The sequence below is a fragment of the Anomaloglossus baeobatrachus genome, chromosome 1 (genome assembly GCF_048569485.1).
Source record: "Anomaloglossus baeobatrachus isolate aAnoBae1 chromosome 1, aAnoBae1.hap1, whole genome shotgun sequence".
In the NCBI taxonomy this organism is placed as follows: Eukaryota; Metazoa; Chordata; class Amphibia; order Anura; family Aromobatidae; genus Anomaloglossus; species Anomaloglossus baeobatrachus.
Window position 1 is genome coordinate 740,026,441 of NC_134353.1, and position 14,029 is coordinate 740,040,469.

A 14,029-nucleotide genomic window follows, 5' to 3' on the forward strand; every position below is an offset into this window, starting at 1 on the left:
CGCAGAACTACCCTGTCCTGGTGAAGGACCAGGAAGGGAGTTTGTATGAGAGCGTTGCTAGCTCGGAAACTGTCCTAAGAGACGAGACCGTTACTAGAAGGCCACTTCCCGTGAAAAAACGGGAAGGGAGACATCTTTCAAAGGCTCGAAAGGCGGCATCTGGAGAGCAATTAGAACCTTGTTCAGATCTCAGGGCTCTAACGGCCGCTTGTACGGAGTGCTGAGAAGACAAACTCCCCGTAGGAACGTGCGTACCTGAGGAAGTCGTCGTTTCTGAAAAAATACAGATAGCGCTGAGACTTGTCCCTAAAGGGAACTGAGCGACAACCCATTTTCCTACCTAGATTGCAGGAAGGAAGGAAAACATAGACGATGCAACCGGCCAGGGAGAAACACCCTGCGCCGAGCACCGAGATAAGAACATCTTCCACGTCCTGTGGTCAATCTTGGCGGACGTTGGTATGCTAGCCTGTCTCATGGTGGCAACCACGTCCTGAGGTAATCCTGAGGACACTAGGTTCCAGGACTCAATGCCACACCATCCGGTTGAGGGCCGTAGAATTCAAATGGAAGAATGGCCCTTGAGACAGCCAGTCTGATTGGTCTGGTAGTGCCCCCGGTTAGCCTACCGTGAGGCACTACAGAACCGAGTACCACAACATCCTCGGCCAATTTGTAGCGACGAGGATGGCGCGGCCGCAGTCGGTCTTGATCTAGCGCAGTACTCTGGGCAACAATGCCAGAGGTGGCACCTAAGGTAGCTGGAACTGCGACCAATGCTGAACTAAGGCGTTTGCCGCCAGAGCTCGATGATTGTGAAACCGTGCCATGAAGCTGGCACATTGTTGTTGTGCCGTGACGCCATTAGATCGACGTCCGGCCTCTGTCAGCGGCGCCAGATCTCCTGAAACCCGTCCGGGTGAGGAGACCATACTCTTTCGGCCACACCTCAGCGACTTAGGAAGTCAGCTCCTAGTTTCCACACTTGGGATGTGAATTGTGGATATGGTGGATGCCGTGTCTTCCACCCACATCAGAACCTGCCGGACTTCCTGGAAGGCTTGCCGGTTGCGCGTTCTTCCTTGGTGGTTGATGTATGCCACCGCTGTGGAGCTGTCCGACTGAAGTCGGATATGCTTGCTTTCCAGCCGCTGTTGGAAGGATTGTAGGGCAAGATACACTGCTCTGTGTTCAAGAACATTGATCTGAAGAGTGGACTCTTGCTGAGTCCACGTACCCTGAGCGCTGTAGTGGAGAAAAACTGCTCCCCACCCTGATGGACTCGCGTCTGTCGTAACTATCGCCCAGGACGGGGATAGGAAGGACCTTCTTTTTGACCAAGAGGTGAGAAGAAGCCACCACCGTAGAGATTCCTTGGCCGCCTAAGAAAGAACGACGACTCTGTTGAGGGACGTCGACTCCTCGTCCCATTGGCGGAGAATGTCCCATTGTAGTGGACGCAGTAAAACTGCGCGAAAGGAACTGCCTCCATTGCTACCATCTTACGTAGGAAATGCATGAGGCGTCTCAATGTGTGCGACTGGTTCTTAAAGAAGAGCTTGCAGCCCGTAGTGAATGCTGTTTGTCTAGCGGCAGCTTCACTATCGCTGAGAGAGTAAGAAACTCTATGCCTAGATATGTTATCGATAGGGTCGGGGTCGGATCTGACTTTAAAAAGTTGATGATCCACCCAAAACTCTAGAGAGTCTCCAGCGCAACGTTCGGGCAGTGTTGGCATGTTTCCTAAGAGAGTGCCTTGACAAGTAGATCGTCTAAATACGGGACCACAGAGTGACCCTGAGAGTGCAGGACTGTGACTACTGCTGCCCTGACCTTGGCGAAGACCAGTTGGACTGTCGCTAGCCGGAAGGTAGAGCTACGAACAGAGGGTGTTCGTCTCCTATAACGAAGCGTAGAAACGCTAGTGCTCTGGATCAATCGGCACGTGTGGATAAGCATCCTTGATGCCTAATGATGGTAGGAAATATCCTTGGGACCTTGAGGCGATGACATGGCGGAGGGATTCCATCCGGAACCGCCTGGTGTCCACGAGCTTGCTGAGCATTTTTAGATCCAGAACGGGACGGAACGGCCCGTTGTTATAGGTACCGCAAAGAATTTGGGGTAAAAACCGTGACCTTGTTCCTGAAGAGGAACGGGGGTCATCACTCTTTCTGCCTATAGAGTGCACCCTGTTTGCAGAAGAGCAGCGGCCCGGCCGGGAGGTGGAGAAATTCTGAAGAATCGAGTTGGAGGACGAGAAGTGAGCTCTATCCTGTACCCGTGAGACAGAATGTCTCACACTCAATGGTCATTGACCTATGGCAGCGAAATATCGCCAAGGCGGGAGAGCCTGCTACCGACCGAGGCCGCAAGTCATGAGGAAGCCGCCTTGGAAGCGGGTTTTCAGACTGTCGCTTGTTTGGGCGAGACTGAGCCCGCTAAGAATCTTAGCTCCTCTGATCCTTTTGAGTCCACATTGGACGAGGAAAAATGGGACCTGCCCGAGCCTCGAAAAGGCCGAAACCCCGACTGCCTCTTGCTCTGTTGGGGTTTGTTGTGTCCGGGCTGAGGAAAGGATGAATCCTTACCCCTGGACTGTTTGATGGTTACATCCAACGCTCACCAAACAGTCGGTCAGCAGAAAAAGGCAACTGGTTAGGCAACCTTTTTTGGAAGCAGAATCTGCCTTCCATTCACTTAACGAGCAGACCAGGCTCTGCTTAAAAACACGGAGTAGCGGAGGCTACCGCCGCACGGTTCGCAGAGTCCAGGACAACCTGAATCGCGTAAGAAACAAATGCAGACATTTGAGAGGTTAAGGATGCCACCTGCGGCACAGATGTACGTGTAACCGTGTCAATCTGTGTAAGACAAGCTGAAATAGCTTGGAGTGCCCCAAGGGAGAGAATGCCGGAGCCAACGGTGCGCCGACAGCCTCATAGATGGCTTTCGACCAGAGATCCATCTGTCTGTCAGTGGCATCTTTGAGTTTGCAGTTCCATCTCCCACTGCAACTATGGATCTAGCTACAAGCCTGGAGATTGGAGGATGCCGCTCGGGACATTGGGTCCAGTCCTTGACCAAGTCAGGGGACAGGGATAACGTGTATCCTAAGCCGTTTGGAGAAGCGCATATCTGGATAAGCGTGGTGTTCCTGGACTGCCTCTCTGAAGGCAGAGTGGTCCAGAAAAATACGTGAAGCTGACTCCTCCACTAGAGGAGCTGTGAGAAATAACCCACATTCTATAGATGGACGCTATAAGATTATTTACTATGGCGTCACAATCAGGTGTATCCAGATTGAGAGCGGTCTCAGGATCAGAATCCTGAGCCGCTACTTCCGCCTCATTACACAGCGAGTCCTTCTGTTAGGACCCTGATGAAACCGAGGCCGCTCATAGCGAGCCCACTTAGGCTGTCTGGGACTGACGTCCGTGCAGAGCCGTGACTCTGTGATGCGTGTGACATTCCCGGAGCTGTTAGTTATTCACACTGAGGGGGGCCATGGATCAATGATTCAACAGTGCCCATATTGTGAGAGACATGTCCGGACTGCTAGGCTTCTAGTATCATAGCCATAGTCTCAGAAAAACTGTCAGTAAATACTGCAGACACCGTCCTCATCCCCTGGCCATTAGTGCATACAATGGGGGCCGTATAGCCGTACATGCTGTACCAGCTGTATAGAAAAACATGTGGTTCTGCACCTTTGTTTTACACAGAGAATATGCTGATAACTCCTCCGCATAATCCAGGAGGGTATATACAACGTGCGACCAAACAGTGCAATGTATATAGTACAAGCATATCTATAAGTGCACTTCTGCACTAGTGGGGTTAGCACCACAGGTGCTGCTTAACGCCTGTTACAGCGATTGTGTGACTATCAGAATGCCAGGGTCTCCCACACTTGTCTCTGTATCGTACAGAAACTGACACTAATGGCTGCCGGTGTCCTTGTAGAGAAGGAAGCCGTGGGCGTGCCTGAGAAAGTGCGGGAATCCGGATTCACAGTGCACACAGTGAGAGGGGTGGAGTATGCAAAACATACTCCAGCTCTCAGCTCTGCTCTATGCAGCGTCACGCCCCTACCCTGACTGTCAGGGCTGATGGGCGGTAACGAAGGGAGACTAGGCCCAGAAGCCGGGGACTCGAGTTAACAGCGCGGCCGCCGTAAAAGCGCGGGCCGCGCTGAAGTCCCCGGCGCACCACAAGTGCCAGCCGCGCCGCAGTTCCAGCGGCCGGCGCGACCGATTCATAGAAGTGGCCAGCGTCCCGCCCCTCTCCTGACTGGCAGGTCTGGGGGCGGGAACGAACGGAAGCAGGCCGCAAAAGCCGGGGACTCTAGTTATCAGCGCGGCCGCCGTAAAAGCGCGGGCCGCGCTGAAGTCCCCGGCGCACCACAAGTGCCAGCCGCGCCGCTGCCAGCGGCCGGCGCGACCGATTCCTGGAAGTGGCCAGCGTCCCGCCCCTCTCCTGACTGGCAGGTCTGGGGGCGGGAACGAACGGAAGCAGGCCGCAAAAGCCGGGGACTCTAGTTATCAGCGCGGCCGCCGTAAAAGCGCAGGCCGCGCTGAAGTCCCCGGCGCACTACAAGTGCCAGCCGCGCCGCAGTCCCAGCGGCCGGCGCGACCAATTCCGATAAGTGAGCCTGCTTCAGCAAAGCTGAATGAGGCCATGGCACAGGCGCCGCAGCGCTGATGTCCCCCGGCGCACTACAACACCCAGCATGCTGCGGTGTGAGCGCCAAATGCACGGGGACACAGAGTACCTTGAGGAAGCAGGGCCATGTCCCTGATGTACTCCGCTCCATCCAGCATCTTCTCCAGGGGCTGTAGATGGAGCACGGTCTCAGTGCCTGGAGACCGGTAAATCCCACTTCACCCAGAGCCCTGTAAAAAGGGATGGGGAAGGAATCAGCATGTGGGCTCCTGCCGCCGTACCCGCAATGGGTACCTCAACCTTACAAACACCTCCGACATACAGTGGGGTGAGAAGGGAGCATGCTGGGGACACTATATGTGTCCTCTTTTCTTCCATCCGACATAGTCAGCAGCTGCTGCTGACTAAAAAGTGGAGCTATGCGTGGATGTGTTGCCTCCTTCGCACAAAGCACAAAACTGGTGAGCCAGTGATCCCACTGGGGGTGTATAGCCAGAAGGGGAGGGGCCTTACACTTTTAAGTGTAATACTTTGTGTGGCCTCCAGAGGCAATAGCTATACACCCAATTGTCTGGGTCTCCCAATGGAGCGACAAAGAAATAAAGTTCGCTCCTTCTCAGTATTATACACCAACAGCAGCCAAGCTGATCAGTTAATGTGAAAGCAGTGGGAGAAGTAACCTGAAATCACAAACTAGCACGACAGGTAGATTTTATTTTCCAGTGTCCCCCAACGAAGGCTCCGAGAATTATATTTTACAGTGAGTACCCAAAATCATCCACTCTCTTTTGCTTCACTGGGGCACATAAGAAATATGGGACATCCCAAAGCAGTCCTAAAGAGTAGGAAGAAAAATACTAAAAAAATGGTAGAGCGTAGGTGAGATTCTCAGGTCGGAAACTGGCCACTGTAATTTGAAATACCTTACTGCCTAGGCCTGAACCTGCCTAGACAAAGAGATAAGAAGGTGTGTACTCTGTACAACTTGGAAAGGGTAAGTACAGATTACTAGGAAAAATTGCCAAATAAAGACCTGACGACAAATAGTGCTGGGGGCCCCTGTCACAGGTGAGGAGAGCCAGAAAAGGCGCTCTGTCCCTTGCACAATATTAGTCCTTGATGGCAGAGTGGAACCAGACCAGAAGAACATTAAGATTATTCTCCAGATCACGAACAAGAAATGTAATGTAAGGAATCTGACCTACAGAAGAACACTGCCACAAGGCCAAAATTAAGAGTATGGGGAGAGACTGTTATATAAAAAGAAAGTCTTGGATGAAGTGGAGCATGGAGTCAGAGTGATCAAGTTCTAAGAGTAGCAAACCTTTCAACAGGGATGAGGGACTCTTCATTTTGTACATCAAGCGAACGTGCTCCAGACGACTAAGCGTTGGGTCAGAACACAAGATCACTTTGACCTCTGGAAAATGAATCGCAAATGACAAGTATACTCTGAGAGGCATGGAAAACTCTCAGTGTGAGCAAAGAGAAGGGTTTTGAACCATATGAGATCAGGGAAAGGAAGAAAAAAAGACCCTTTGGTGCAAAAAAAAAAAAAAAGTAAAGGCTACGCTGCTTATTAAATCATCATAAGGACACTGGGGGAGTTGCTAAGACAAATAACTCTGTGAGCTGAAAGAGAGGAAACTTCTGAGTCTTACAATCTGGAAAAGAAGATGAACAAGTCTACTCCAAGTCCACTGAGGGAACAAGACCCATAGGTTCCATGGAGGTTATTCCCGGTAGCGGAAATTCCATCCTAGAAGGCACAGAGGAACACACGTGAGCTTGAAATCCAGATGAGAACTGTACTACGATTGGACCTAGAAGAGGTCTAAAGAAAAAAAACCTGAGGAACTCAAGTAAGACCACATCAAAATGGAGAAAAACATACAAATCCCAGTGGAGTAGTCTAAGGTGAGATCTGAACCCAAGACTCAACTGCAGCAAGGCAACAGTGATAATAAGCACTGAGCCATCGTGGTGCCGCTGCTGTGATAGGAGGAAGATCTCACCAGAATGGCAGGAGATGAGAAGGAAACTACTGCCAAGTCATCAGGAAAGAAGAATGGAACTATCTCAAGGAGGGTTTCTCACACAATCAATTGAATCAAATATTTGCGACTTCTGGGGTGGTTCTTGTCCGTCTCGGTCCCAGAGGAGCAACAGTCCTGAAAAGAAGTAACAATGGATCCTCTACATGCAGAACTGATATGACATGAGCCACCACGACGATGAAAAAACAAAAAAAATCTAAGCTAGAAACGCATCCAAAAGGAACCATGTCTGCCTCATAAGGACACTAAGCTAAACAGATCACCTTGGCTCCATTTGGTGGGTGTACCTAGTGAGGAGGAGTTTACTTTTTTCTTGCCTAGGGTAAGCCTTCTACTTGCAGCAGCATACACCCCATGGTTTCTTCTGTAGCCTATGAAGCAATAGAGAAATATCTTTCTCTGCAGTACAGAGCTCCACCACCACCAAATATTACCTAAGTAGACAAATCCGAAACAGTACCAACGATCAGCTGTCTCTGTGACTACACATTTTCATCACTGCTGACTCTGCAGGGGAATGTAGTTTTATGTGGAGCCTACCCAAATGAAATATCTGATACAAAGTTACGATAAATCCGTGTAAAGCAAAAAACTCTTTACAACATGCTTTTCTCTAATAGCAAACTTTTTAAAGAAAACCAAACTATTATTAATATTAATAGAGAGAAGATTGCCATGAAACACAATGTATTCAGGAGAACGATCTTAAGTAAGCTGGAAACTGCTTGAGGGCTGCGAAACAAGAATAAAAACCTAAAAATAGTGGAATGAAGAATGTCTACATACCAGAACTGTGGGAAATGTTTTGTGAAGTATAACAGCACCTCATCAATCTGTACTGCAAGCTCCCGCGTTGGCGTAATAATTATTGCCCCAACCTAAGAGATTGTGAAAGAGTATACAACGACATTAACCCCTTATACAACACTAATTAAAATAAAAAAAAGTTGTGGTTTGATCAGAGATTTCCCTGAGGTTTGTCTCTGGGGTCATGTTATGTCAGCATCTCCTGACAGCCACCTGTCCAGTACTGCATCAAACTCGGATTGTACATCGGTCAAACTCTGTTATAATCCCCCATAGATTGCTTATAGCCAGGTCTCAGGGACATGCCAGTGATTCTGGCTACAGTCAGTTATAATCCCCATAGATTGCTTATAGCCAGGTCTCAGGGACATGCCAGTGATTCTGGCTACAGTCAGTTAAGCTGGGTTCACACCAAGCGACAACGACAACGACGTCGCTGTTACGTCACCATTTTCTGTGAGGTAACAGCGACCTTGTAAGTCGCTGTTATGATCGCTGCTTAGCTGTCAAACACAGCAGCCGAAGCAGCGATCATAACGACATACGTCGCTGTGCTGCAACATGTGCAGAGAGCAGGGAGCCGCGCACACTGAGCGCTGGCTCCCTGCTCTCCTAGCTACAGTACACATCGGGTTAATTACCCGATGTGTACTGCAGCTACATGTGCAGAGAGCTGGGAGCCGGCGCTGGCAGCGTGAGAGCGGCAGAGGCTGGTAACGAAGGCAAATATCGGGTAACCACCTTGGTTACCCGATGTTTACCTTGGTTACAGCTTACCGCAGGCTGTCAGACGCCGGCTCCTGCTCCCTGCACATTCAGGATTGTTGCTCTCTCGCTGTCACACACAGCGATGTGTGCTTATCAGCGGGAGAGCAACAATAAAAAAAACGAACCAGGGCTGTGTGTAACGAGCAGCGATCTCACAGCAGGGGCCAGATCACTGCTCAGTGTCACACACAGCGAGATCGCTAATGAGGTCACAAAAAACGTGACTCAGCAGCGATCTCAGCAGCGATCTCGCTATGGGTGAAGCACCCCTTAGAATTCCCTATAGATTGCTTATAGCCAGGTCTCAGGGACATTGCAGTGATTCTGGCTACAGTCAGTTATAATCCCCCATAGATTTCTTATAGCCAGGTCTCAGGGACATGCCAGTGATTCTGGCTACAGTCAGTTATAATCCCCCATAGAGTGCTTATAGCCAGGTCTCAGGGACATGCCAGTGATTCTGGCCACAGTCAGTTTAGTTGCCAGAAACATACAACTTTTTATCGCCAACTAAATTGTAGATCTGAAAATGACGTTACCTGATGTTTCTTCAGTTTCCCTTCTCTTCTCAAAAGTATTTCTAACAATGGGATGACAAAGGCCAGCGTCTTGCCACTTCCAGTTATCTGTGACCAATATACAAATTACATGAAACCCAGCTGTAATTAAACAGAAGTGACCACGGCTCAGCTGTAAGGCGCCATTCACACCATTTCATGTACACATTGAGCACATGTGGAGGAGAAAACCCCAGATGAATAGGTGAGATGTAATCAATGTGACCAATGTGTACCAAGTTTTGTTTTTTTCACAATATGGGAAAGTGTAAGCTGCTGAACTTACCTATACAGTCAATCTCATACTGTGCTGTTTACTTTTTCTTTTACAGTGCGAGTCAATAGCTAATACACACCACTGTATGGCCCTGCGTCAGCAAACATGGCTTAGGCCCATTTAGCTGGATGCGGCACACATGCAGTTCAGTAGATTCATTTACAGTGGAAGTGCGACACCATGTGTACAAATGCGGTTGTGCATGAAGCACACAACCACATGGTGTCGCGCTTCCACTGTAAATGAATGTACTGTACTGCATGTGTGCCGGATCCAGCGAAATGCCGGGTGTATGAAACGGGCCTTACTTCAAAAGTACAATTTGGGAGAATACTCTGGACAAATCTCTCTGACGGACGCAAGAAACAGTGACCTGTGCCTAGGATGGAAGGGACGTCGTGATACTCACAGCTTCAGCAGCGATATCTTTATTGCTCATAAATAACGGAATTGTTGCAGCCTGTATAAAGCCAAACACAGTAGTATCAGAGAAGGTTGGCCAAATCGGAGTTAAAAATTATTTAAAGGTTATTATTTTTATCTTTCTTTCAACCATTCTTTTTAAGTGCAAAATTATCACAGTGCATAAGGACGGTATATATACAGTCATATGAAAAAGTTTGGGCACCCCTATTAATGTTAACCTTTTTTCTTTATAAAAATTTGGGTTTTTGCAACAGCAATTTCAGTTTCACATATCTAATAACTGATGGACTTAGTAGTATTTCTGGATTGAAATGAGGTTTATTGTACTAACAGAAAATGTGCAATCCGCATTTAAACAAAATTTGACCGGTGCAAAAGTATGGGCCCCCTTATCAATTTCTTGATTTGAACACTCCTAACTACTTTTTACTGACTTACTAAAGCACTAAATTGGTTTTGTAACCTCATTGAGCTTTGAACTTCATAGGCAGGTGTATCCAATCATGAGAAAATATATTTAAGGTGGCCACTTGCAAGTTGTTCTCCTATTTGAATCTCCTATGAAGAGTAGCATCATGGGCTCCTCAAAACAACTCAGAAATGATCTGAAAACAAAGATTATTCAACATAGTTGTTCAGGGGAAGGATACAAAAAGTTGTCTCAGAGATTTAAACTGTCAGTTTCCACTGTGAGGAACATAGTAAGGAAATGGAAGAACACAGGTACAGTTCTTGTTAAGCCCAGAAGTGGCAGGCTAAGAAAAATATCAGAAAGGCAGAGAAGAAGAATGTCAATCCACAGACCACCTCCAAAGACCTGCAGCTTCATCTTGCTGCAGATGGTGTCAATGTGCATGGGTCAACAATACAGCGCACTTTGCACAAGGAGACGCTGTATGGGAGAGTGATGCGAAAGAAGCAGTTTCTGCAAGCACGCCACAAACAGAGTCACCTGAGGTATACAAAAGCACATTTGGACAAGCCAGTTACATTTTGAAAGAAGGTCCTGTGGACTGATGAAATAAAGATTGAGTTGTTTGGTCATACAAAAAGGCATTATGCATGGAGGCAAAAAAACACGCCATTCCAAGAAAAGCACTTGCTACCCAAAGTAAAATTTGGTGGAGGTTCCATCATGCTTTGGGGCTGTGTGGCCAATGCCAGCACCGGGAATCTTGTTAATATTGAGGGTCGCATGGATTTAACTCAGTATCAGCAGATTCTTCACAATAATGTGCAAGAATCAGTGACGAAGTTGAAGTTATGCAAGGGATTGATTATTTCAGCAAGACAATGATCCAAAACACCGCTCCAAATCTACTCAGGCATTCATGCAGAGGAACAATTACAATGTTCTGGAATGGCCATCCCAGTCCCCAGACCTGAATATCATTGAAAATCTGTGGGATGATTTGAAGCGGGCTGTCCATGCTCGGCGACCATCAAACTTAACTGAACTGGAATTGTTTTGTAAACAGGAATGGTCAAATATACCTTCATCCAGGATCCAGGAACTCATTAAAAGCTACAGGAAGTGACTAGAGGAGGTTATTTTTGCAAAAGGAGGATCTACAAAATATTAATGTCACTTTTATGTTGAGGTGCCCATACTTTTGCACCTGTCAAATTTTGTTTAAATGCGGACTGCACATTTTTGGTTAGTACAATAAACCTCATTTCAATCCAGAAATATTACTCAGTCCATCAGTTATTAGATATATGAAACTGAAATAGCTGTTGCAAAAACCCAAATTGTTATGAAGAAAAAAGGTTAACATTAATAGGGTTGCCCAAACTTTTTCATATGACTGTATATATATATTTTTTTTAGCGGTTTATGTTGGACCCTTTTAATGTCAGCACACTTATAAATCCTCTTAATATCACTTTTGCATTCTATAACACACACTATGTACAATTTCAACAGGCAAACTGCGACTTAACTGTGACGTTTTCGACCCAATATGGCCTTAATCATAGTCGCTTTTTTGTACATATGATACAGATTCATGTTCAGTGGGAGCTTTACTATTACATTGTCCTAGTCATCATTCATCCTAGCTAGTGGACATTTATACTGTATATACGTAAACATTTATGTATTGTGTCACTATATTATGTTTTTTGTACATATTGCAAAGTTAGGTGTTGTTTTTCTTTAGAGCGACTGTATGATTAAGACCATAGTGGGTCGAAACGTCACAGTTAAGTCACAGGTTGCCTGTTGAAATTGTACATAGTGTGTGTTATAAATCCATTAAATATCACTTTTGCATTCTATAAGTGTGCTGCAATTATTATTTTTAGTATTCATATTGTTTGGCACCCCCGTGTTGCACACACCTCGTTTAATATATGTGTGCACGCCATTTTATACATTTTTTATGTTGGATCCTTTGGCAGCACTTGTCATATAGTGGGCATTATATTTATGTAGGGCCCTGTTGGTGGTACTATTTAGTAATGGGTACTCAGCGAGTAGTGATTTTATGGGGCACTTTGCTGGGGTACAGTTATAACTGCTGGAAGTGTTAAAGAGGGGGCCACTCTGCAAACAGCCTTTATCAGGTGTGGGGGAGGGGGCTCCGACTACAATGTTTATCGTGGAAGGTGAGAGGGGCATTAATGACTCCATTGGGAACTCCAACAACAATGTTTATTGGGGGTGGGGGGTGGGCTTTGACTAGAATGTTTATTGAAAGAGTGGTTTGGGTACACTTTTAGGACAGTGTTATTGGTGATTGGGAGGGGACACACACACACACACACACACACACACACACACACACACACACACACTCTCTCATTATAGCAGGAGTGAGTACTCCGATGACAACATTCACTGGGAGGGGATAAACTTGACTACAATGTTTATTGGAGGCAGTGAGGACATTCTGATGACAATGTTTATTAGGCATCTAGAATGGTGACCCTCTGATAACAGTGTTTATAGGGGAGAGGGCAGTGGCAACACCGAGACACTAGTGTATACCAAGGTGGGACACTAACGCCATTTATAGGGGAGGGGGAGTTAGAGACTCTCTGGGCTCAGTGGTTATTAGGGGCCAGTGCGGGACATGATGATTCCGGCACTTCCTGTATTTTGCTCTATAATGTACAGTGGTAACCCCTGCACTGCCGGATAGTGGAGGAGAGAGGAGCCGTCCCCGGCTGTACAGACCACACACAACAATATACCTGCACCGGAGTCATGTGAGAGAAGCGCAGCTCCCTCAGCGTCTGGCGGATCCCAGCAGTCAGCGTCTCCGGTAAAGAATCCCAGGACCCTTCTGTCACACTCTCCATCTTCCTGCACCTGGTCACACGTGGGTGACGTGCACCCGGCTAAAGAGTCCGACAGCAACTTGTGTGCGAGAGCAAAGTACCGGATGTGGGGGAAAGACAAGACGGAGGGACAGGTGGAGCGGGGTACGGCCAGCAACCTGTCCGGCTGCAGATAGGAACCGGGCACAGACGGTCCGCTGTGCCTGAGATATAAGACGGGGAATATCACAGAAATTATATATTCTGTGTAGAGTCTTACAGTCTACATCACAGAACTATATACAGAGAGTGTGTGTGTGTGTGTGTGTGTGTGTGTGTGTGTGTGTGTGTGTGTGTGTTTTTATATATATATATATATATATATATATATATATATATATATATTATACACATAATTGTATATAACACATATATGCATTTGTATTATAGATACAGTGGAGTTCATGTTAATGTATTCATAATACAGATAGTATGTATTATATATAGATGATATAAATGCGTATCTATATATACGCACGCACAGTGGCGTAACTAGAGTTCGGTGGGCCTCGTGCCTCACATGTGGATTAAATGTATATATACATACATATAGCATTCTAATTCCTATAAAACATACGAGTTTCTCTCCCCCATTATGTAGTAATGTCCTTATATATAGTTGAAACCAGTAGTTTACATACACTATCTAATAAGACACATCGGCAGGCTTTTCTCACTATGACATGAAATCAGAATAAACCTTTCCCGTTTTAGGTCAATTAGGAACGAAAATCTAATATATAAAGCTGTGTGTGTGTGTGTGTGTGTGTGTGTGTGTGTGTGTGTGTGTGTGTGTGTGTGTGCTAAAGGAATCCATACCATCGCATTTACAATCTTAACATTTTGCACAGAAGCCTCATGTGACCCAGGGAACGTCGTACACTATGTTTTGACAGGAAAATTTAATCCCGCGCTTTACAGTTACTCTCCTAAAAACATGCCTCCATTACAGTGAATGGAGCCTGGAACTACAGTTTTTTTTAATAGCAGCTGTGATTGGTTTCTATAGGAACAAAGGACAGTGTTAGTATAAGAAGCTTATGTATGAAGTAATATGATGTCAGTGGGGAGACGGATAGAGAGAGACAGAGAGATAGCGACAGACAGAGAGACAGATGGTGAAAGAAACAGACAGATGCGGAAAAAGA

General features: G+C 46.7%; 1 protein-coding gene across 1 annotated transcript in view; it reads right to left on the reverse strand.

Moving 5' to 3' along the window:
* The window catches only part of DDX55 (DEAD-box helicase 55), a 40,115-nt gene extending 27,228 nt beyond the window's left edge, over positions 1 to 12,887 (reverse strand). Inside the window, exons 1-4 of the mRNA XM_075341814.1 lie at positions 12,756 to 12,887; positions 9,541 to 9,591; positions 8,837 to 8,923; positions 7,509 to 7,600 (exon numbers count right to left, since the gene is read on the reverse strand). Coding sequence (XP_075197929.1) covers positions 7,509 to 7,600; positions 8,837 to 8,923; positions 9,541 to 9,591; positions 12,756 to 12,863 — 338 coding nt within the window. The 5' untranslated portion in view covers positions 12,864 to 12,887. The remainder of the gene's footprint in view (positions 1 to 7,508; positions 7,601 to 8,836; positions 8,924 to 9,540; positions 9,592 to 12,755) is intronic.
* Between the last annotated feature and the right edge of the window lie 1,142 nt (positions 12,888 to 14,029).